This window comes from Arachis hypogaea, chromosome 13 (genome assembly GCF_003086295.3).
Source record: "Arachis hypogaea cultivar Tifrunner chromosome 13, arahy.Tifrunner.gnm2.J5K5, whole genome shotgun sequence".
Lineage (NCBI taxonomy): Eukaryota > Viridiplantae > Streptophyta > Magnoliopsida > Fabales > Fabaceae > Arachis > Arachis hypogaea.
In genome coordinates, this window is record NC_092048.1 from 35,206,443 (window position 1) to 35,228,766 (window position 22,324).

Sequence of the window (22,324 nt, forward strand, 5' to 3'; positions counted from 1 at the left end):
AACAGTTGAAACGCTTTAGAATTTATCATGGGGGTTGAAGCTGGTTTTGCCTAAGTAAAGGAAACGGCTTTGAAAGGAGTAAATGATTACCTGACTCGGTTTGGCTTAGATCCTGTTTTATTACTCAAATCGGGAAGCCAATGTTTTAATGATTTTAAATGAATTTGGCGAAAATGAGTTATGTTATTCTCCCCTAAGGACTTGGGACACTGCCGAGAAACTTTTGTTACAAAAATTCCACTGTTGGATGGGTGATTTTAAATATCTCAAAGAGGCTTTTAACTTGCTATGATTATGGAAGTTTTGGAAAGAGGATGCCGAGAGTGGCATTGTTTTAAAAGGGGAATTTACCTTGAGTAAAAGTGGCTTATGAGCCTGAGATGATTTGAGAAATGAGATCTTTAAAGCCAAGGCTGAAAAGAGTTGAAACTTGATTTCAAAGTGAAATGAATTGAGAAAATGATTTATGGCTTAAATGCCGATTTCATAAATCTGATGATTTTGAATGGTGGAAGTGCTGTTTTATTATGAGCCGGAATGGCTATGTATGATTATGAATATTGACTGGTTCTGGATTGAACCGTGAGCCGGAATGGCTGTGTGTGATTATCAATATTGGCTGGTTCTGGACTGAACCGTAAGCCGAATGGCTGAGATGGATGTTGATCCATGGATGAGAATGAATGCATGTATATGCTGAATTATTGATAATTGTGATTTTTGCACTTCCACTATTGGAGATGAGGGTTTCCCTAGGTAGTAGCAATGGCTAGCCACCATGTGCTCCAGGTTGAGACTCGAAGCTCTGTTAACCCAATGTCGTAAGTGTGGCCGGGCACTGTGAAAGGCCCGGATGAGCTCGCCCCCATAAATAGTCACCAGTGATGGTGATGGATAAATATTCACCAGTGAGGGTGATGGATATGGATCATGATTATGATCAAGTTTATGATGAGTATAACTCGAGTTGGGGATGCACGACAGAGGGACAGTCCAATGGTTAGCTACCAGGACTTGTCGGGTTGGCTCTATAACCGACAGATGATATCATCAGCCATTAGGGACAGGCATGCATCATATGCATTTGTGTGACATTGGTTGGGTGTGCATATTATACTTGGTTTGCCTATGTGATTAATTGCTAACTGTTCTACTTGTAATAACTGTTTGTTTGTGCTTGAACTTCCTATCTGTGTTTGCATCTGGGACTCTGTTGGATTGTGGTGATTGGTTGTTGGTTGGATTGTTTGGGCCTAGGGCCGCGGTTGGAATGAGATGAACTGATGGTTGATTTCAGTTTTGTGTTTCTGGTTTGGAATAAAATATGAAAGGCTATTTTGTTTCAGCATAGATAAACCGTTTTGAAAGACTTTTGAGTTTTTGAGAATTGAACGGTTCCTCTTTTAGAAAGGATTTCCGACTTTACTTTTATTGGAAACTGTTGTTTTTGAAAAGAGGCAAAAGACGGTTATTAATCACTGATGCGGTTATCTTCACGTATCCTATTACAGTAATTCCCAAAAACCCTCTACTGAGAACCCTTTCGAGGATGATGTTCTCACCCCCCTTACATTTTTCCCCTTTCAGGATATGGGCGCAGAAGTCACGAAGAGTTTATTTAGTTATTGATATGTTCTGTATTGATATAGATTATTTATTGTACCCTCGCCTTTATCTTGATATATTCTGTGAGAGGGATAGGGATTGTATTGGTTAATGCTTGTAAATATATATATATATATATGTATATATGGATGTACTCTTTATGAGTTTTGTAAGTTGTATGGTATTTATGGATGTACGTTATTGAACGAAAGAATTTTTGGGAGCGGTATTGCGGTTAAAGTTTTAAACAGGCTCATATTTTAGTATTAAATAATGTAAAAGTCGTCGTAATGTCCGAGCTATCAAAGGCGCGCAGCCGGAAGCGTGAGCTTTGGTAGTTAGGGTGTTACAACTAAACTATTGTGTAGAAGCATATTAGAAGTTTTACAGCGGATTGAAGGGGATCAGAATGTGCAAAGTTCTTAGCTTAATGACAATGTAACTTCATTGTTTAGCTTATAGATGTTTAGATGATATTATATTGTAAGCCATGTCCACCTGGTATAACGGTGTATTATTCTCCATTGTTTTTCCTTCACTTTGATTTCTGTTGCATTGCTGATAGAGTTGAGCATGCAAAATGTGCAGGAACTTTGTATTATGTTGTGGTTGTACTTTTCTAGTTTTCTGTAAAGAGAAATGTTGTAAAATTAGCTATAAAAGATGTTATGTGACGATTGTACAAGATTTCTAAATTCAAAATCACGTTTATATTTATTAAATGATGATTCTTGAATATTTGCAAATTACTGTATTCGACTATTTGTTTAAAAATGACCAACTAGAAACATATAAGAAAAGTAATAAATAAATTTAATAATGATTAAAATTACATGAGTGGATCTAATTATTCGGAATAAATAGTTATTTTGAAATACCAGTTTTTTATTTTCTATATTTTTTGGTTCTTTAGACAAATATTTTGACAAGCGAGTACAAAATATATCATTACGAATGTTTAAACTAAGATGTTTACTATAAAGATATACCATGACACTTTCACGTTGTAGGTACCACAATAGCGTGGCAAATGATGGAACGAAAATGATTAAACATCACGAAGGGAGTGTTTTGGAAATGTTAAATGATAACATCCTAGAAAGCAGAAAGTGTAACTGCAAGTAAAGCCAGCCACCAAGGGTGGACTCCAATTCATTAACGAACTTCGGATTAAAATCTTGTAATCATTGCTAATGGTAGGGTCTCTTTTTTTAACTTTTTTGAATACAAATTAAGGTTCCTTCTCAAATGTAGTTAAATTAACAATTCATCACACTTTACTATCTCTAGAAATCTTAAGCCATGGAAGAGGCACCAAGATTCTATTAAAGAACCAGATAAGAGTAGGCAAATATACGATAGTAGAACTAAATAAAAACAACTCTCATATTCCAGGCCTCACTTATTTTATAACATCAATAAACATTGATTAAGCATCACTCTAGAAGAACTCGATTAGGCTGTATATAGCTTTCATTTGGCATCATCAAACATAATCTCACCCCCCTAAGCCGGGAAAGACAATTTAGTTTATAAAAAATAAAAGTTAAAAAAATGAAAAAAAAAAAGAACTGAACATATGCAGTTAACTATTTTTAGGCTTCTCAAAGTTTAAATACTTGAACATATGCAGTTAACTATTTTATTATTCTTAGGTTGCATTAATGAGCATGCATACAACTGGGACAGCTTGAAGGATTTGATCTCCAAGGTAAAGTATGCAATAGGATTCTAGTCGATTCGATAAATAATTTCACATAAAAATTTGGTTTTGAAATAGTTTTTGTTTTCTTGCAAAATTAATTGGAAAAGCAGCATCCAAGTATAGGACATCAACTTACAGTAGTCGTCATCTTAGTGTAGTCTTGCTTCATGGATGTAGCTTTTTGACGCAAAATCTGCAATACTGCAGACAGCAACTAAGAAACTAGAACTACAAGGGAACCATAGATGGTCTATCTAAATAAACTTTTCACTCCTCTGTGTGTGTGTGTGTGTGTGAGAGAGAGAGAGAGAGAGAGAGAGAGAGAGAGTGAGTGATCTCTCTCTCTCTCTCTCTCTCTCTCTCTCTCTCTCTCTCACACACACACACACACACACACACACACACACACGGAGGAGTGAAAAGGTTATTTAGATAGACCATCTATGGTTCCCTTGTAGTTCTAGTTTCTTAGTTGCTGTCTGCAGTATTGCAGATTTTGCGTCAAAAAGCTACATCCATGAAGCAAGACTACACTGAGATGACGACTACTGTAAGTTGATGTCCTATACTTGGATGCTGCTTTTCCAATTAATTTTGCAAGAAAACAAAAACTGTTTCAAAACCAAATTTTTATGTGAAATTATTTATCGAATCGACTGGAATCCTATTGCATACTTTACCTTGGAGATCAAATCCTTCAAGCTGTCCCAGTTGTATGCATGCTCATTATTGCAACCTAAGAATAATAAAATAGTTAACTGCATATGTTCAAGTATTTAAACTTTGAGAAGCCTAAACATGTTTTTTTAACTATTTATATTAAGATGGATCGCCAAAGGCATTCTAATATATTGCTTTCCATAATATCCAGTCACAATCAGTTTTCGAGTTGAAGGACTTCGTGAAAAAGCTGAACTCATTGCCAGAAATCACTGTAAGAACTTGTTCATTTTGACATTGACTTCATTAACTAGATTCTTAGAGTTATCAAAACACAATATGCTTGAAATTATTTTTTCAGAGACACATAAATCTCGCTTAGCATCTGACAACATTCACATCAAAGCCTTCATTTCTGGGGCAGCTTGATATGGAACATACAATTGTTGAGTCTCAGAGTTATGACATGTGAGTTGATGTTGCATGCAGACGTCCTTAAAGTATTTGGATGGCATTTTATTGTCAATTAATCTGGTCAATGTTTGGAGTTTGCTAACTGGTGATGCATTGTGCTTTAGAGATTTCTGCTTGTACATAGCTTATGTTTTTAAGATGTGAAACTTTAGTTGCTAATTTATGCAGATGCTTTGACTATATTGAAGAGTTGATCCACAAGCAGGAGCCTTTGACGACGGTCCTGCGCCTTCTAATCCTATTTTTTGTTACTAATTCTGGGTTGCCAAAGAAGCATTTTGACTACTTAAGGCAAGCTTGAATGACCATGGATCTTTTCTTCTTTTACTTTCCTTTTCTTACTCTATAGAAACTAGGTTACTTGTAATATTTCTCCATTCTTGCTTGTCTGCATTATACCAAGAAATCTTATTTTGTGGTACTCATTGTTGTCCCATATGTTTGTAACTTCCATTTTTAGGAGAGAACTACTACATAGCTATCGATTTGAGCACATAACAACCCTAAATAATTTAGAGAAAGCTGGGCTCTTTAAAAAGCAGGTATCATGAACTAGTTGTTTACTTGCAAGCTCAAATGGGTCTTTGGGATTTTTTAATTTTTTTTTTATTATATTTGTGGACATATTTTTAACTAATGCTCATTTTGCATTTGATCCTCTTAGGAGTCAAGGAGCAACCGGTTTACCATAAAACGTGCTCTGCAGCTTGTGGTTGAAGACACTGATACAGCCAAGTAATTTTCTTCTAGATAATGTGATGCTTGGACACCTTTATTGTGTTTTTCCAATTTTGATTAGGAGGTTGATGCATGTTAGTGTAAAAGTGCTAGAAGCATTTTGACTCTTGCAACAATTGTCCCAGAAGTAATTGTCTTGCAAGTTGTTTTGACTTTACAATAACTACCCCTCAAGTCATACATATAATGAGATGTGGTTTTGATTGGCAATGCAAAACATTTGACACCAATAGTATTTCAAAATTAATCTCTTTTGTTTAAGTTATACAGCCACAGATTAGAAAGTTATGGATTCTTCTTTAGAAATGTGTTAATGAGTATGTATACAACACAACTAAAATAATTTCTTTTCGCGGTGGGATTTGGGGTAGGGCGGTTGTTAGACATTATGAAATGGTAATAAATACAGAAATAAGCATCTCACTATCACCTCATTAAAGGTTAATTGTTGCAACATTGATGTTTCCAGAGTACGTGCTCTTTTTTTAATTTAATTATTTATTTATTTATTTATTACTACTTATTTTTAATTGCTCATCTTTTGTGGCTGCACCACAAGTATTCCTCTGTTATATTCACTTCTCAGTAGCAATTACTGATGGTGTTAATGTTTCAATTTGTCTTAGTGTATATAGTACATGGTATTTCTTGCAAAATCCTTCATGGGATTCATTTACATCATCATTACTTTATTAATAAAATGCTGTTTTGCAATTATCTACATGTTGCACTCTTGTATCCCTACTAATTTTTAAGTGATTTCCCTCCCATTACAGCTTCAATGATATCTCTTATGTCTTCTCTGGATATGCACCACTTAGCATTCGTCTGATCCAGCATGCCATTCGATCTGGATGGTAAGTTTGAAATTTCAATACTAAAGACCCTCTTCATAGCTATTATTGAGCATGGAAATTAATTATTTATCTAACATGATCATATATAAAATTTAAAGACAAAAGTTTATAGAGCTGTAAGTTTCATTTATAAGCAAGGTTCCAATGATGTTATTGTTATTATTAGTACATACTACTTTATAGTTGTGCTCTCTGTTGAGTTCCAATATTGTTCAATTTCTTAACTTATTTCAAATTGGAAGACTATATTGTATTATTATAAATAGCAATTTCCATGCTAATCAAATTATCTTAGCCTTTAGTTCCAAATTTTCATTTAAACACAATACATTTATTCAAAAAGATAATTTGATTGTGAGCTTAGTTTTAAAGCAACTCATGCAATATTAAATGTGATAATTGGTCTCTCAGGCGTCCTGTTGAAGAAATTTTGAAGCTGCTACCTGGACCTCACCTGGAAACAAAGAGGGTTAGTACTTATTAACTTTTCTAAATCATAATATCGGTGCATGCTATAATTGGCCAGCTGAAAATCTTATAACTGTTCCAGTAATATTTCACTTATCCTGTTCATATTAGTCACATCACTTGTATACTCCACTTACCTTAACCTCTCTTTCTATTTATAGTTAAAGTTTGGCTTGCTTGGTTGCTATTACGGGGTGCATTCTCAAATAGCCCATCATTTGACTCTTTATCAGGGGTTTCAACTGGCATAGCCAAGTATGGGTTTACATCAATCTCCATAAATGCAATGCTTGTGCATTGATTTGACACTGCTAAAACATTTAGCAATAATAATATAACTAATAAGGTTCAGATGGATCCTATCTTTTATTCATCCACAATTTATTATTTGTTAAGGGTATCACTTAGCAGCAGAGGTGAGCTTTACTACCTGGGAAAATAAACCCTAAATGCAAGAAAGAATTCAATCGCTTTTCTGCCATTTCCTTTGTTTTTAGTTTACTGAAAGAGATAGCAGTTGGAACTTGATGGTTCACATTTGAAATAGGAGTTTCAGAAATTGCAAAAGATTTTAGTCTTAAAGGAAGAAGTTTTATAACTTCTTTGATAACGTTTTTTTCCCTTCTGACCCGTTACATATTTCAGAGTACCTGATGGGAGGCGTGCCCTGGTGCTTGTTGTCTTTGTTGGAGGTGTTACCTTTGCAGAGATTTCTGCTCTTCGGTTTCTCTGTTCTCAGGTGTGGCAATCGTTTCTTTTTTCAAATTGCTTTTAACATGCTAACCAATACATTCTTCCTACTATTTAGATCCTGGTTTTGTAAACTTGGCTATTGATCTATAATGTAGCAGGTGAATGGACGTATTTGCTTAGTAAATTTGTGGCTTATCATGTCTTATCTTTTTGATGATGTGTACTAGAGGCATTATCTTTCTAGAATGGTGTATAGTGTGTCACATTAGGTGTGAATCTCTTCTTGTCATGAAATCGCTTGTTTCAAAAGGTTAAACTATTAGGTAGAGATACATAAATCGTCGCATCCAACACTTCTATTTGGTTCCTAAATCAAATTTATAATGTTGATTTTGCAGGAAGGCATGGCATATGATTTAATCATTGCAACGACAAAAATAGTCAATGGACAAACCTTGGTTGAGACATTTATGGAGAAGCTAGGTTGATCAACCGTTGCAGTTCTTTTTTTTTCATTTTTTAAACTTTTATTTTTTATAAACTAAATTGTCTTTCCCGACTTAGGGGGCTGAGATTATGTTTGATGATGCCAAATGAAAGCTATATGCAGCCTAATCGAGTTCTTCTAGAGTGATGCCTAACCAATGTTTATTGATGTTGTAAAATAAGTGAGGCCTGGAATATGAGAGCTGTTTTTATTTAGTTCTACTATCGTATATTTGCCTACTCTTATCTGGTTCTTTAATAGAATCTTGGTGCCTCTTCCATGGCTTAAGATTTCTAGAGATAATAAAGGGTGATGAATTGTTAATTTAACTACATTTGAGAAGGAACCTTAATTTGTATTCAAAAAAGTTAAAAAAAGAGACCCTACCATTAGCAATGATTACAAGATTTTAATCCGAAGTTCGTTAATGAATTGGAGTCCACCCTTGGTGGCTGGCTTTACTTGCAGTTACACTTTCTGCTTTCTAGGATGTTATCATTTAACATTTCCAAAACACTCCCTTCGTGATGTTTAATCATTTTCGTTCCATCATTTGCCACGCTATTGTGGTACCTACAACGTGAAAGTGTCATGGTATATCTTTATAGTAAACATCTTAGTTTAAACATTCGTAATGATATATTTTGTACTCGCTTGTCAAAATATTTGTCTAAAGAACCAAAAAATACAGAAAATAAAAAATTGGTATTTCAAAATAACTATTTATTCCGAATAATTAGATCCACTCATGTAATTTTAATCATTATCAAATTTATTTATTACTTTTCTTATATGTTTCTCGTTGGTCATTTTTAAACAAATAGTCGAATACAGTAATTTGCAAATATTCAAGAATTATCATTTAATAGATATAAACGTGATTTTGAATTTAGAAATCTTGTACAATTGTCACATAACATCTTTTATAGCTAATTTTACAACATTTCTCTTTACAGAAAATTAGAAAAGTACAACCACAACATAATACAAAGTTCCTGCACATTTTGCATGCTCAACTCTATCAGCAATGTAACAGAAATCAAAGTGAAGGAAAAACAATGGAGAATAATACACCATTATACCAGGTGGACATGGCTTACAATACAATATCATCTAAACATCTATAAGCTAAATAATGAAGTTACATTGTCATTAAGCTAAGAACTTTGCACATTCTGATCCCCTTCAATCCGCTGTAAGACTTCTAATATGCTTCTACACAATAGTTTAGTACTTTTGGAAAATGTTGGATTTAAATATTTTCTTTTGAAAAAGATAAACTAATTCCCTCTATTTCAAATTGAAGTTGTTCTAAATTGTTGTACTATTTTTCCTAATGATGTTCATATTGAAACTGTTTGATTCAAACTTTCTTCCTAATCTTTGAATTAACCCGCTTTATGCTACATTTTGTTGCATATATATATATGTATATATATATATATATATATATATATATATATATATATATATGTTATTGTTGTTTGGTATTCTCATGTATTCCTTCAAATCCTTGCGAAATACCATCTTTGTCCAACTGTGAACTTGAGTATTCTTCCAATTTCTCGCATAAACCTTTCGTGCCGTTTGTCTTTCTCCTCTCATGTTTCGTATTCCTTATATGCGCTAGTTCTTAGGGACACGATTTGTGCGTACGGAAAGTGAATATGGTCAATCTATGAAGTTATAAGGAGTTGTGGAGTTTTGAGGCAATAAGAAGAAGTGATCATGCTTTATTAAGAGTTCTAAACGAACATTGTGCCTATTTAATTTTAGATTTTGAAATTTGGTTTGCATCAAATTACTTTTATCAACTTTTGCATCATCTAATATATTTTCTTCTATGTTTATGTGATATGATTTTCTTGGAACCTTTAAAATATTCAAAAAGGGAAGTAAATATAAATCTTTTCTTCAACTTATATCAATTTTCGAGGGCGAAAATTTTTGTAAGTTGGATAGAATGTAACATCCTGCATTTTTGAAAACATAATTATAAATAAATTGTGATTTTATTTTATTAAGTTTAAAACTTTATAATTTTAGAAATTATTTTATTAAAAATAACTAAATAGATTCGGAGATAACTTTATTTTGAATCAATTAATATTCTTAAGTAATTTTATTATATTGGAATATTTTGTATAATTTTAGTAATTGAAAAATAAGGAAGGATTGTATGATTTAATTTAAGTAACTTTTATCATGAAAAAGTTATGATTTATTTTATTAATTTGATATCTTATCTTATAAATTAATTAATTAAGGGTAATTAAATTAGTTTTATTAATATTTGGAGTTATGTTAATTAATACTCTTGTGTAATTTTATAATTGTTATTTCATATAATTTGAAATTAGAATTTAGTAATGGAAGCAATATATAACTTAATTTAAGAAATTCTATTATGGATAAATTATGTTTTATTTTATTAGTTTGAGCTCTTAGAGATTAACTTATTAGGAATGATTAAATTGATTTTTATAAATACTTTAAGTTTAAGTAAGTTAATATTTATGTACAATTTTTATTATAATTAGATATTTTGTAAATTAAAATTAAAGTTTCGGTAATAGAAAAATAATAAAAAGTTATATCATTTAGTTTGAATCATTAAATATTGAGTTTAAACTATATTTTATAAAAATGTGATTAATATGCTTATTTTTTTAATTTAAATTAGAAATAATTTATTCAACTTAGCAATATGTTGATAAATAATGTTCTTAAATATTTTTAAGAGAATATATTTGGTTTTAAAATTATTCTACCCTTCAATTTTATTAAAATATCTATTCATATTTATTCATATCTATGTCATGTCTCTCAACAACTCTTTCATAGATCTGAAAAGGCTAAGGTCCATATGAAGAAGGCGGATATCGGGAAATGATTTTGCCCTATGATTTCTACTTCTACTCTATTGTTGCCTGTTGGAGCGTTCTCTCAGTTCTGAGCATGGCGGCGATGAATAGCTTCTCTCTCTGATCTGATGATGAAAGAGGTGAAGATCTTCTATCAGAATATGCAGTAGGGTTTATATTGATTGATATCAGGTATGTTTGGGGTTAGTGAGCACCGAGGGCAGTAGGCTTCACTTCACAGGTAATCTATTTAGATTTGTAGTTGCTTCTGATATTGCTAATTCTACCTATTGCTGTATTGTATTTTGGTGTTCTGAGTGAGGTTTTTTTTTTTTATGTGGAAGTGAACAATGGATTGGAATAACTATTGAGTGATGTTTCGTTTTTTATCTATAATTTTTTTTTGTCTAAAGTCTTTGATATTCAATAATCTTGCTTTTTCAAAATAGGTATATACTTTAGAATAAATAATATAGACATCCCATAATATATCCTAAATCCAATATCTTAAAATCTAAACCTAACCCTAATCCTAAACCCTAATTATTAAACCCTAAATTATAAATTCATAAACCCCAAACACTAAAAGATAATTTCATGAATACATTGGCTTTCTAAATAAATAAAAATTCTTTAAAATCAATCATTATAGCATATTAAATCAAATATATATTTTGATTGATTTTATAAATAGTAATAACACTTCATCAATTACTTATCAATAATTGATATAACTACTTATGAATATGAACAAAAGTCACATTAAGAAACACTTCCTGATATACTTATCAATAACTGATACAACTACAACACTTGATAAACCAACTAATAATATAAAAGAAATATTAATAATACTACTTTCACTAACAACACAGAACCCTCAAGGAATAAGCAACCTTTGGGATACAATTGTAGCAGACTTGAGACACATCTCATAGGGCCATGAACTATAGTAAATGGTATTCCTTTTGTGAGTAATCATATTGACTTTGGATATTGAGACCACTATTGAAAGAGATAAATTTGTCCTCTTTGAACTATTAATCCTTTCGTGAACTCTGATTAGATCTTCACCAATAATAAAACTGGGGTTGCAATGAATTTTTCTTTGCCTATTCTCCATAAACTTTATCCAAGGAATAATATTGAAGGTTTCAATGTCAACCTTAGATAAAATGATGTGCCTATTCTCCTTTGCCTATTCTCCATAAACTTTAAACTCCTTTTTTTTACCTTCAAATATAAATCCTAGAAAAAAATTATACCCAATAAAATCTAAAATTTATTATTTCAAACTGTGTTTGGTTTCACAGACTCCAATGTAGCATATTGCTTGTTATTTTAAATTTATATCACTGTCAACACAATATACAATGTCTCATTGAAAATCTTTTTTTTATAGCATAAGCAAATATTGAATGAGCATAGGTTTACCTATGCTGGAAGGGATGATTTAACCCAACCTTTAATATATTTTGATTCTCTTTTGTCAACAGTTTTTTGTATTTGAATAAATATAATATTCTAATAAGATATATTTGCAGTAATTTATTATATATATATATATTTACAATCTATATATTTGGTTGCATGACCATCCTCTAAAGGTTATTATTTAAATGGCAATTGAGAATAATGAAAGTTGATATACCATTGTAAAATTCCTATAATACCCTTACTCATCTTTTTCTCAAACCAAACTTAACCCTAACTTCCTATATCACCAACACACACCCACCCCCAAATCAGAGAAGAGAAGCAAAGAGAGAAAACAGAGATTGAACGAGTGAATGTCGATACCTTAAATAGCTTCTTCGTGAATGACTTAGTAAAGGATATAGGGTACACTGATGTGCGCGAGCTTTACTGGCTTCAACCTGGGATGGAGTTGGATGGTGGGTTGAGGTTGCTTAGACGTGACATGGATGTGGTGACTATGTACGAAGCAGCGATTGCTAATGGGAGGAGAATTGAGGTGTTCACTGAGCATCCAGTTAACCTCCCTGAGTTTGCAGAAGAAACCAATGAACCTGAACCGGAGCTTGAGAATTTAAATGTTACGAAAACCCAAGTCAAGCGCAGAACCAAAGTGTGTGTTAGGAGACCCCCAACCCCAAAGAAGAAGCACAAGAGAGTGGTGAAGATTAAGGATCAAACCGAAGGAATGCCTGGACCGGATACCCAAACAAAGGATGATGCGGTGGACAAAGATGTTCATCCTACCACAACAAAGACACAACAACCAAAAGTAGGCAGTGAGGAACCAACTCTCCCCACACACTCACCAAAGGTAACCTTTGAAGAGCCACCAAGGATCATTCAGACCCCAGATGCACCCACCGAACCCAATTTGCCTCCACATGAGCCATTAGACAAGACTTCTCCAGAGACTCAACAACCACGTGTGTCAGTTGGAAGTGAAGAAACAGGGCACCCAAATCCAGTTTCTGCGGAGTCAGTGGCACCCACAGTTGATAAAGGGCCTGCGGATTCTAATGAGGTTTTCACACAATATATTCCACAACCTTGCAACGAACCAGAGTCTCAGGAGCAGAGCTTTCAACCTGAGAATGAAACACCTTGCGAAGATTCTCAACCTAGCAGTTCACAGCCTGAACCGTCTACAAACCCAGATGTGGGTGGTGGTAGTTCAAAGAAGCGAAAGAGACAATCAACAGTCAGGCCTCCTCCATCAGGGCAAACCTTCATCCCTAACCAGGATCCAACCAAGCATCCTTCAATCTTTATACCTGTGGAGGGTGATGATATGGCTGAGTCAAGTGCAGGGATGCATTGTTACGAGTCTGAAGAGCTGGATTCTGTTGCAAGTGATGATGAAGACAGTCAGCAAGCAGCATTTCCTCAAGCTAATCCCGATGCTCCAGTGAGGGACGTAAGGCTGGAGGTTGGGATGAAATTTGAGAATCTAGAGCATTTCAAGAAGGCAGTTAGGAAGTTCAACATCAACCTAGGGCGCAGCATATTCTTTCCTAGAGTTGATTCAACTAGGTGCAAAGCCATATGTTATGAGGAGGATTGCCCATGGCAGATATATTGTGCAAAACGGCCATTTCCATTAAGCTTCCAGGTGAAGACCTTTGTCAACGAACATACCTGCAGCAGAGTTAGTAAGAACAAATCTGCGGATGGTAAATGGGTTGTAGAAGAGCTTGAGGACAAGATCCGTGACCATCCAGACATGAGTCAAAGGCAGGCACATGATTTTTTCAAGAAGGAGTTTGATGTGATTGTGAATGAGAGGAAGATATACCGTGCAATGGTGAAGGCGAAAGAACTAATAGAAGGATCGGAGATAGCTCAGTATGCACTTCTTCGGGATTATGCTAATGAAATAATAAGGACCAATCCTGGCTCAACCGTGAGGATTAGCACTGATTATGTCGAAGGGACCGGGTATAAATTCAAACGGATTTACATATGCTTGCAAGGTTGTAAGAAGGGCTTTACCAATGGCTGCAGGCCTTTTATCGGGTTAGATGGTACCTTTCTAAAGGGATACTACCCTGGGCAGTTGTTGACTGCGATCGGTCACGATGCCAATAACCATATATACCCTATAGCCTATGCTGTGGTGGAGTGCGAATGCAAGGATAGTTGGAAGTGGTTTCTCGAACTTCTCCAAGAAGACTTAGGGGACGCAGCAATCAATGGAATCAACTTTATGTCAGACATGCAGAAGGTAATGGTATCAATTCTTATTATTCCTGTATGTGTTAATAATTACTGGTTTACATTATTTGTTAAACTGCTACTGCTGTCATACCATGAATGGAATTTCATTGGGGATAACATTTTTGTTGCTTTACTTTTCCCCACTAGGGCCTCATCCCTGCTATGCGTGAAGTAAACCCAGGAGCTCATCATAGATATTGTGCTATGCACATATGGCAGAACTTCAGAAAACAGTGGGGTGATACAGAGTTGAAGATGGCAATGTGGAGGTGTGCCAAGGCCACAACCACCCAAGAATTCAAAGCTGTATTGGATCGGATCAGACGGGTTAATCCACATGCTTGGGAGTATCTGAACAGGATCCCTCCAAGTCAATGGAGTAGGTCTGGATTTAGCGAATACCCAAAGTCGGACAATTATACAAACAACAACTGTGAATCCTTCAATTCTAGGATCAAGAAGATGAGAGGGAAGCCTATTATAACTATGCTGGAAGAGATAAGGGTTTACATGATGAGCATAATTGCTAGAAATAAGAAGGCATTGGTGGGATATAACGGAGTCCTCGCTCCGGTGCAACAGAGTAGGCTGGAAAAAGAAAAAAGGGAGAGCAATAAGTGGCAGCCGTTTCCCACTGGTGATGATCCTGGAAATGTGTATGAAGTTCAGTGCTTGCCACATAAGGTTATGGTAGACATAGGAAAGAGGACTTGCAGTTGCAGATTCTGGCAACTGACTGGCTTGCCATGCAGGCATGCATGTGCTGCCCTTGCATACCAGAATAGGCGACCAGAGGAGCATGCACACAACTGGCTTTCCATGGGGGCATATAACAACACATACCAGTTCGTCATCCAACCTGTTCCAAGTCAATAATACTGGGAGCATGTTGATCTACCCCCTGTACTGCCACCAGTATACAAGAAGCAGATTGGGAGGCCAAAATCGAAGAGAGACAAAAAGAATGACGCCCCAAAGGCACCCACCCCAGATCCACATAGGGCCCCCAGAAAGTATGGCCCCATCACCTGCAAGTATTGCCTAAAGGTAAATATTTCCTCATATGTTACATGACTTATGAATTCATGCCCCATGTTTTGATTCATGCCATATGTTACTGCAGACTGGACATAACAGTCGTAGCTGTTCCAAGAAAAAAGAGGCAATGGCTGGGAGTGCTGGGGGACAAACTTCAAGTGAACAGCCAGCTGCTGAGGATGACGAAGAGGAGGCGGCAAGACTGGAGGAGATGTTCTGGGAGGAAACTCTTGAAGCTGTTGAAGCAGCTGAAGCAGTAGCAACTCAGCCCCCTGTAAGTCTATTGATTTATTTTGCTATCCCATTATACAAGTTATAATTTATATGTCATTATGTCACTCATACGTTTGTATCTGAACAGGAGACCACCCCAGTTAGGCCACCCATTGCAAAAAGGCCACCAAAGAAGAGGAAGAATGTGAGGAGACCGCCACCAACTACTCAGCAACCACGACTTCCTCCACTTATTGTCAGCCCAACAAGACCAACTACTACTAGTCCACCACCTCCAGCCTCTGATGTGCCACCCACCGTAACACCTCAAACTATGCAAGCTGCCTCCCAGGGAACTACATCAAGGTTCATGGAGTTCATGCCAACTCCCACAGTTCGAGTATCAACCTCAAGGAGGTGGCCACAGCCAGCCTTCCGTCCACCAGCCAAAAAGGGGTCAACAACTGCACACTTGAAGGAGGGGTCAAGCGGAAGCAGCAACTCCACTCCAATTCCGTGAAGCAATAGTTTTATAAGTTATGTTTTTTGTGTAATCCTAGTAGCAGTTTATCGCACAATTGTTGGACATGTCAGAGACTATGCCTTATTTTGTTTACGCTTTGATAACTCTTAGCAGTATCTTGCACATTTGTGTAAGCCAGTTACTACATACTTATCAGGATATTATGCATGTCTTTGATGTTATTTTGGACCAGAAAGTAAACAACAATTGCAATTAGTACCAGCTAATTTTTGCATCTTACATAACTTATAAGGCTACCTCTGACATTACTTGGAAAACAATTGTGTACAAATGACATATTTAGAATCGATCATGGGTAGATTTGTCATGATCTTACACTAACAACTAACAAGGATCAAACCCTCCTAAGAATCAGATACACAGTGCACACAGCATTACAAGCAACAGCCATTGATATCATCATAAGCCAAAACCTAATTTTGCTAAACTCAGCTTCGAAGCTCCCTAATCTGGTGAGCATCTTCACTTGAGCCTCAGCCTCATCAACATCTTCCTGCATCCTTCTTTCCGACAGTTCTCTCCTCAAACCCTCACCCTCCCATTGCCCTTCGATTTCGTCTACCCATGCAAAGAAGTTGCAGTCCGAGTTCTATCCATGGCAAAAAACTAAAATCAGATGCACATTCAACTCCCACAAAATAGGGTGTACAACGGGTTACCTTCCAATTGGGACAATGGACGAACCACCTCCCAGGATTCATCGCCGTCCCGGACTGTAACAGCGTCACCCCCAACCCACAGAAACATCTGCCATTGAACTTCCTGTCCTGCGCCCGTTTTGAAATTGAGCTTCCAGACACACGACCACTGCCATTCGAAGGTGGAGTAAAGAGTCTTCGCCTCGACATTGGTATAATTTCGAAGATTATTGTGAATCTAGGGCTCGTGCTTTGGATGAAATAATGTTTGAATTTGGGAAATTTGGGAATTGAGGGTACATTATAACGGTCAGACATGTAAGCAATCCACGTGAGTAGCTCCCAAGCCATGTCACGCCGTGAAGTGCCACGTATGGAGTGTTACTGACGGAGTCAACGCCGGAATATGGATTGGTTAGTTTTGTCCCACGAAACTCATGATTGATGGATACATTTGGTAGTTTCCGTCTCTTGTGGGTAGATTTGTCAGTGTTTTCAACTTCCATGGGTATAAATGGTAGTTTACTCAAATAAAAAAGATAGAGTACAATAACGAATAATGATGTTTAATAGTTCATAAAAAATTAAAGAGTAAAAATGATGTATCATAGAAGAAAAAAAGTATGACCGAATGGAAGAGTAGCTAGTAAAGAGATAAGATCTTTTTCTAGAATATATAACTTTTAAAGTGAATAAATTATGCGAAATACAAAAATAAGTAAAATAAAAAAGAAAAGAATGAAATTTTGTTTTTTTTTATAAATAAATTGAAGAAATATTTTTCGATCATATAATTAACAGTGGACATATAACTATTAGACAATAAATTGAAAAAAATATTAATAGAAATATTAGATTTGATATTAAAACAAACAAATAAAGAAATATAAACAAAAATAAAAATTTAAAATTTAAAATCAAAATATTTAAAATAAAGTGACAAATAGTATCAATAAAGTCCTCCATGATAGCAGATGTGGACATATTACCTATAAATTAACCCCTATTATTAGGATAGAAGACCTTAATTCGAACTAATTTGTCTACATTTTTTTTTATTGTGGAGGACTTCGTTGGTATTTTTTTTTTTCAAAAATTAATTTGTCAGAAGTATAAATCTTCAAAGTTTATTTGTCACTTTACTCAAATATTTAAGATTAAAAAAGAAATTAATTTTTTTTTGTAAATAATGACTTTTCATTAACGTGGCAATAACTTGAATCAAATAACATATATTTTCAGGACATGGTATAAAAATATATGTTATTTGATTCAAGTTATTGCCACGTTAATGAAAAGTCATTATTTACAAAAAAAAAATTAATTTCTTTTTTAATCTTAAATATTTGAGTAAAGTGACAAATAAACTTTGAAGATTTATACTTCTGACAAATTAATTTTTGAAAAAATACTCAGAGAGAATGAGAGAAGGAGAGAGCGGGAGAGAGTGTTTGAGGGTGAAACATGGTGAAGAAGATGGCCATGCCATCGAAAGAGATAAGGGGGAGAGTGTGGGAGGGTTTGCATCAGGTGTGAAGGAGGGATCAAGTAAGGGCGACCTTAGTTCCAGGGTGACTTCCAAGATTTCATTCCGTGACAAGGTTATTGGTTCTACGGTAGCCACAGGGATAAATCGGGCTGAAGCTCTAGATGGGGATTCCATGGCAGTGGTCACTGGAAAACAAGGAGATCCTATGCCTCCAAGAGTTTGCTTCTCCAAAGAGGCTAGGAACATCCTTTCTGAACCATACAAGGAAGCAATTGTGATTAAGGTTCTTGGAAAAAACCTTAGTTACACGGCCATGTTTCACAAATTGAAAGGGGTATGGAGGATCACCGGTGGATATAAAATCTTGGATGTGGGTTTTGGGTACTTCCTAGTTAAATTTGATCGCATGGACGATCGAGAGAAGGTTTTACTAGGGGGGCCATGGATGATCTTCGGTCACTATATTGCGGTCAAGCCATGGACACCGGATTTTAAACCTTGTGAGGACACTTTCGGGGAGACTATGGTTTGGATTCGAATCTCTGGTTTGAGCATATGGTACTATCAGGATAAAGCCATGATGAGAATCACTTCTGCTGTGGGAAGACCAGTCAAGGTGGATCTGGCTACTAAGTTGGCGGAAAGGGGAAAATTTGCTCGGGCTTGCGTGCAAATTAATCTTGGTTTGCCGGTGGTCCGGAGTGTGATTGTCGATGAGTTTGAATATAAGGTGGAGTATGAATGCTTACACCTTATTTGTGACAAGTGCAATTGTTTCGGGCATCCAGCAACTGAATGCAGAATGACCCCAATAGATTCGAAAAGGGTGGATCGAAAGGAAACATCAGTGACCGAGACGGCGGCCCAGGTGGTGCAGCCACAGGAAGCCTCAAAAGAGAAAATTTTTGAATTTGGATGCAATCCCAAAGAGTCAGTGATAGTTGCAGAAATTGGGGAGGAATTAGATGATACGTTGCATGGGAAGGAAGTGGGGTCCCAACATTTGGAAAATGAGGCTGGCTGGACCAAAGTCAGCGGTAAAAGGAGAGGAAAATTGAGTCAATCAAATAAAGCCCAACAAACATCTAAAGATAAAATGCCGGTGCGCTTAAATCAGAAATTGGACCAGAACCGTGACTTTGGGCTACGTATGAGAGGAGCCGAATCAGGGGTGAAGACCGGGTCGGTTAGCGGATCTAAGGCACGCATGTCATCTTCCAAACAGCAAGGGGTGAAGGGCAAAGCTGTCTCCGTTGCGGTGCCGACTTTCACTGCCATTATCAAAAATGGACACAAGAGGTTGCGCCCTTCTTCTTTGCAGAATTTGCCGTCGACTCCGGACTGCCTTGGCGACACCAGCAAGCAGCAAATTGGCAAATTGGAAGGGTTGTCAATGGAGGGGCACATACAAACCGGGCAACAACCGGACAAGGACAAGCAAGGCTCAGGGGGATATGATGGTGGATCTTCATCATCTCGTTAGGGACTTCAGCTGAGGTTGGTCCTTTTACAATACAAATTGTTTTATGGATTATTTAGATTTAAGCTTTCTATTTTGGAATATTAGAGGTGCCTCTAATAAATTGGCCCGGGTTCATAGTAAGGAGTTAGCGAATAAATTTCATCCTACTTTTTTCATTCTGTTTGAAACCCATATTGCTTTCGAGAGGATGAAATCTTTTTGGAGTAATCTAGGTTACCAGGGTGTTGGTATTGTTGAGGCTAATGGTCATAGTGGGGGTATCTGGGTTCTATGTTCTAATTCAAATATTTCTGTGAGAGTATTGGATGTAGTTGATCAATGTATCAGTTTTGAAATCACTATGGGCAATACATCTAGTTACTGCAGTGCGGTGTATGCTAATCCGCATATACATCAGCGTAAAGAACTGTGGGGTGACTTGACAAGGATTGCTAATATGATCCACGGACCTTGGATTGTGTTAGGGGACTTTAATGATGTTCTATTGCAGAGTGAAGTTAGAGGGGGGGCAATTTAGACTTGCCAGAGCAGAACAATTTGCGGAAACATTGGAGGATTGTGGGCTGTTTGATATGGGGGCTATTGGGAGAAGATTCACTTGGTATAGGAAGGTGAAAGGTGGGGTGCAGGTGGCCAAGAAGCTTGATAGAGCAGTCATCAACCAGGACTGGCGACTAATGTTTCCGGAGGCTTATACTGAGGTGCTGGCGCGCCTTCACTCTGATCATTGCCCATTATTCACTAGGTGTAAGATGGAAAAGAGGGCTACCAAGGGCCATCGTCCGTTCAGATTCCAGGCTGCGTGGATGACTCATCCTCTTTTTAGGAATGTTGTTGATACAGCTTGGACTAGAGGAGCTCCGGATGTAGTCAAATGTTTGTTGGAGGTTCAAAAAGATGCAACTAGCTTCAATAAAAAGGTTTTTGGCAATATTTTTGTTAAGAAAAGGGAGTTGGAGAGGCTTTTGAATGACGTTCAGATTACTCTGGAAAGTCGGGAGGATCAACAGCTTAGGATCAAAGAGCAAGTTTTGCATCAGGAACTGAATGATGTCCTTCTTCAAGAAGAGTTGTTGTGGTATCAAAAACCTAGAGAACAATGGGTGAGATGTGGAGACAGAAATACAAAATTTTTTCATCTACAGACAGTTATCAGGAGAAAGAGGAACAAAATTCATGGGTTATTTTTGGAGGATGGGTCTTGGGCCACGGAGACTACGACTCTAGAAATGGCGGCAAATTCTTTCTTTCAAAAGCTCTTTTCTACAAGGGAGGATATTGACCTGGACGCCATGGGGCCTTTTCCTTGCCCGTCTCTTAGTACTGAGGCTTGTCAAAAGTTAGTGGAACCGGTGACGTCTGAAGAGGTTAAAAGAGCTGTGATGACCATGAGTTCATTTAAAGCCCCAGGGCCAGATGGATTTCAAGCAATTTTCTACAAAGAGTTCTGGGACTCTCTTAGCAACGATGTGTGTGGACTGGTCAAGCGAGCCTTTGAGGGTGAGCCACTGAATGCGGCTATTTTCGATACTCTCATTGTTCTAATTCCTAAAGTGGAAGTTCCCTCTTCCTTACGGGAGTTTCGGCCTATTAGCTTATGTAATGTAATTTATAAAATTGTCACAAAGGTTCTAGTTAACAGGTTCAGACCTTTCCTGTCGGAGATCATTGGTCCTTTGCAAGGAGGGTTCATTCCAGGAAGAGGAACCACAGAGAATATTATCATTGCTCAAGAGATTATGCACTTCATGAGGAACACCAAGTCTCGAAAAGAGACCATGGCATTCAAGATTGATTTGGAAAAAGCTTATGACAGGGTAGACTGGCGTTTTCTGGAAGCTACTTTGATCCAGTTTGGGTTTCCAAAGGCTACCATTAATCTTATATTGAATTGTGTGACTTCCTCTTCGTTGGCAGTTTTGTGGAATGGGAACAGGCTCCAAAATTTCAATCCGAAGAGAGGGTTGAGGCAAGGAGATCCTATGTCTCCTTATCTTTTTGTACTCTGTATGGAAATGCTTGCCTGCTTTATCTCTCATAGAGTTTCCCAAGGTTTGTGGAACCCAGTTGCGGTTTCTAGGAATGGACCACGACTCTCTCATTTGATGTTTGCAGATGATCTTTTACTTTTCTGTAAGGCATCAAAAGCTCAAGTAATAGAGGTCATGCATTGTTTGGACTTGTTTTCTAGAGCGTCAGGTTTAAAGGTAAATCTTCATAAGTCAAAGGCTCAGTGTTCCAAGAGGGTGTCGGAGAGGAGAAAAGAGGTTCTCTCAGGGGTCTCTAACATCCGGTTCTGCAATGATTTGGGTAAATACCTGGGAATTAACATCGGTCATGCCAGAGCTTCCAGGAAGACGGCTCAGGAGATTATTGAAAAAATTTCGAGGAAGCTCTCCAGTTGGAAAGGACGCCTACTGAATAAGGCAGGGAGGCTTTGTCTTGTTAAATCGGTTATGGCCTCTATCCCAGTTTATGAAATGCAAATTTTTCTTCTCCCGAAGTATGCATGTAATAAAATTGATTCCTTGATGAGACAATTCTTGTGGAAAGGCCAAGAGACTGGAAAAGGGCTGCCTCTAGTCAGGTAGGAGGTCGCCATAACTCCTAAAAAGGCAGGAGGATTGGGTATTAGGGATACTTCCTGTGCTAACATGGCGCTTATGGGAAAGTTG

The 22,324-nt window shown here is 36.6% G+C and overlaps 2 protein-coding genes across 2 annotated transcripts; both read left to right on the top strand.

Annotated features, from left to right (window-relative positions):
- The first annotated feature begins 3,729 nt into the window (after positions 1–3,729).
- LOC112738049 (vacuolar protein-sorting-associated protein 33 homolog) lies at positions 3,730–5,572 on the top strand. Its single transcript, XM_072211609.1, has 6 exons — positions 3,730–3,860; positions 4,182–4,244; positions 4,332–4,438; positions 4,613–4,735; positions 4,905–4,986; positions 5,109–5,572. Exons 3-6 carry the CDS (start codon positions 4,401–4,403, stop codon positions 5,181–5,183), a joined length of 318 nt encoding a protein of 105 aa, XP_072067710.1. The 5' UTR covers positions 3,730–3,860; positions 4,182–4,244; positions 4,332–4,400; the 3' UTR covers positions 5,184–5,572.
- Positions 5,573–6,694: 1,122 nt separating this feature from the next.
- LOC140173027 (vacuolar protein-sorting-associated protein 33 homolog) lies at positions 6,695–8,154 on the top strand (the record flags this gene model as incomplete). The annotated part of the gene is made up of 3 exons (XM_072210677.1): positions 6,695–6,762; positions 7,153–7,246; positions 7,599–8,154. Coding segments are annotated over 3 exons (252 nt in total), but the record flags the coding sequence as incomplete, so codon positions are not given.
- Between the last annotated feature and the right edge of the window lie 14,170 nt (positions 8,155–22,324).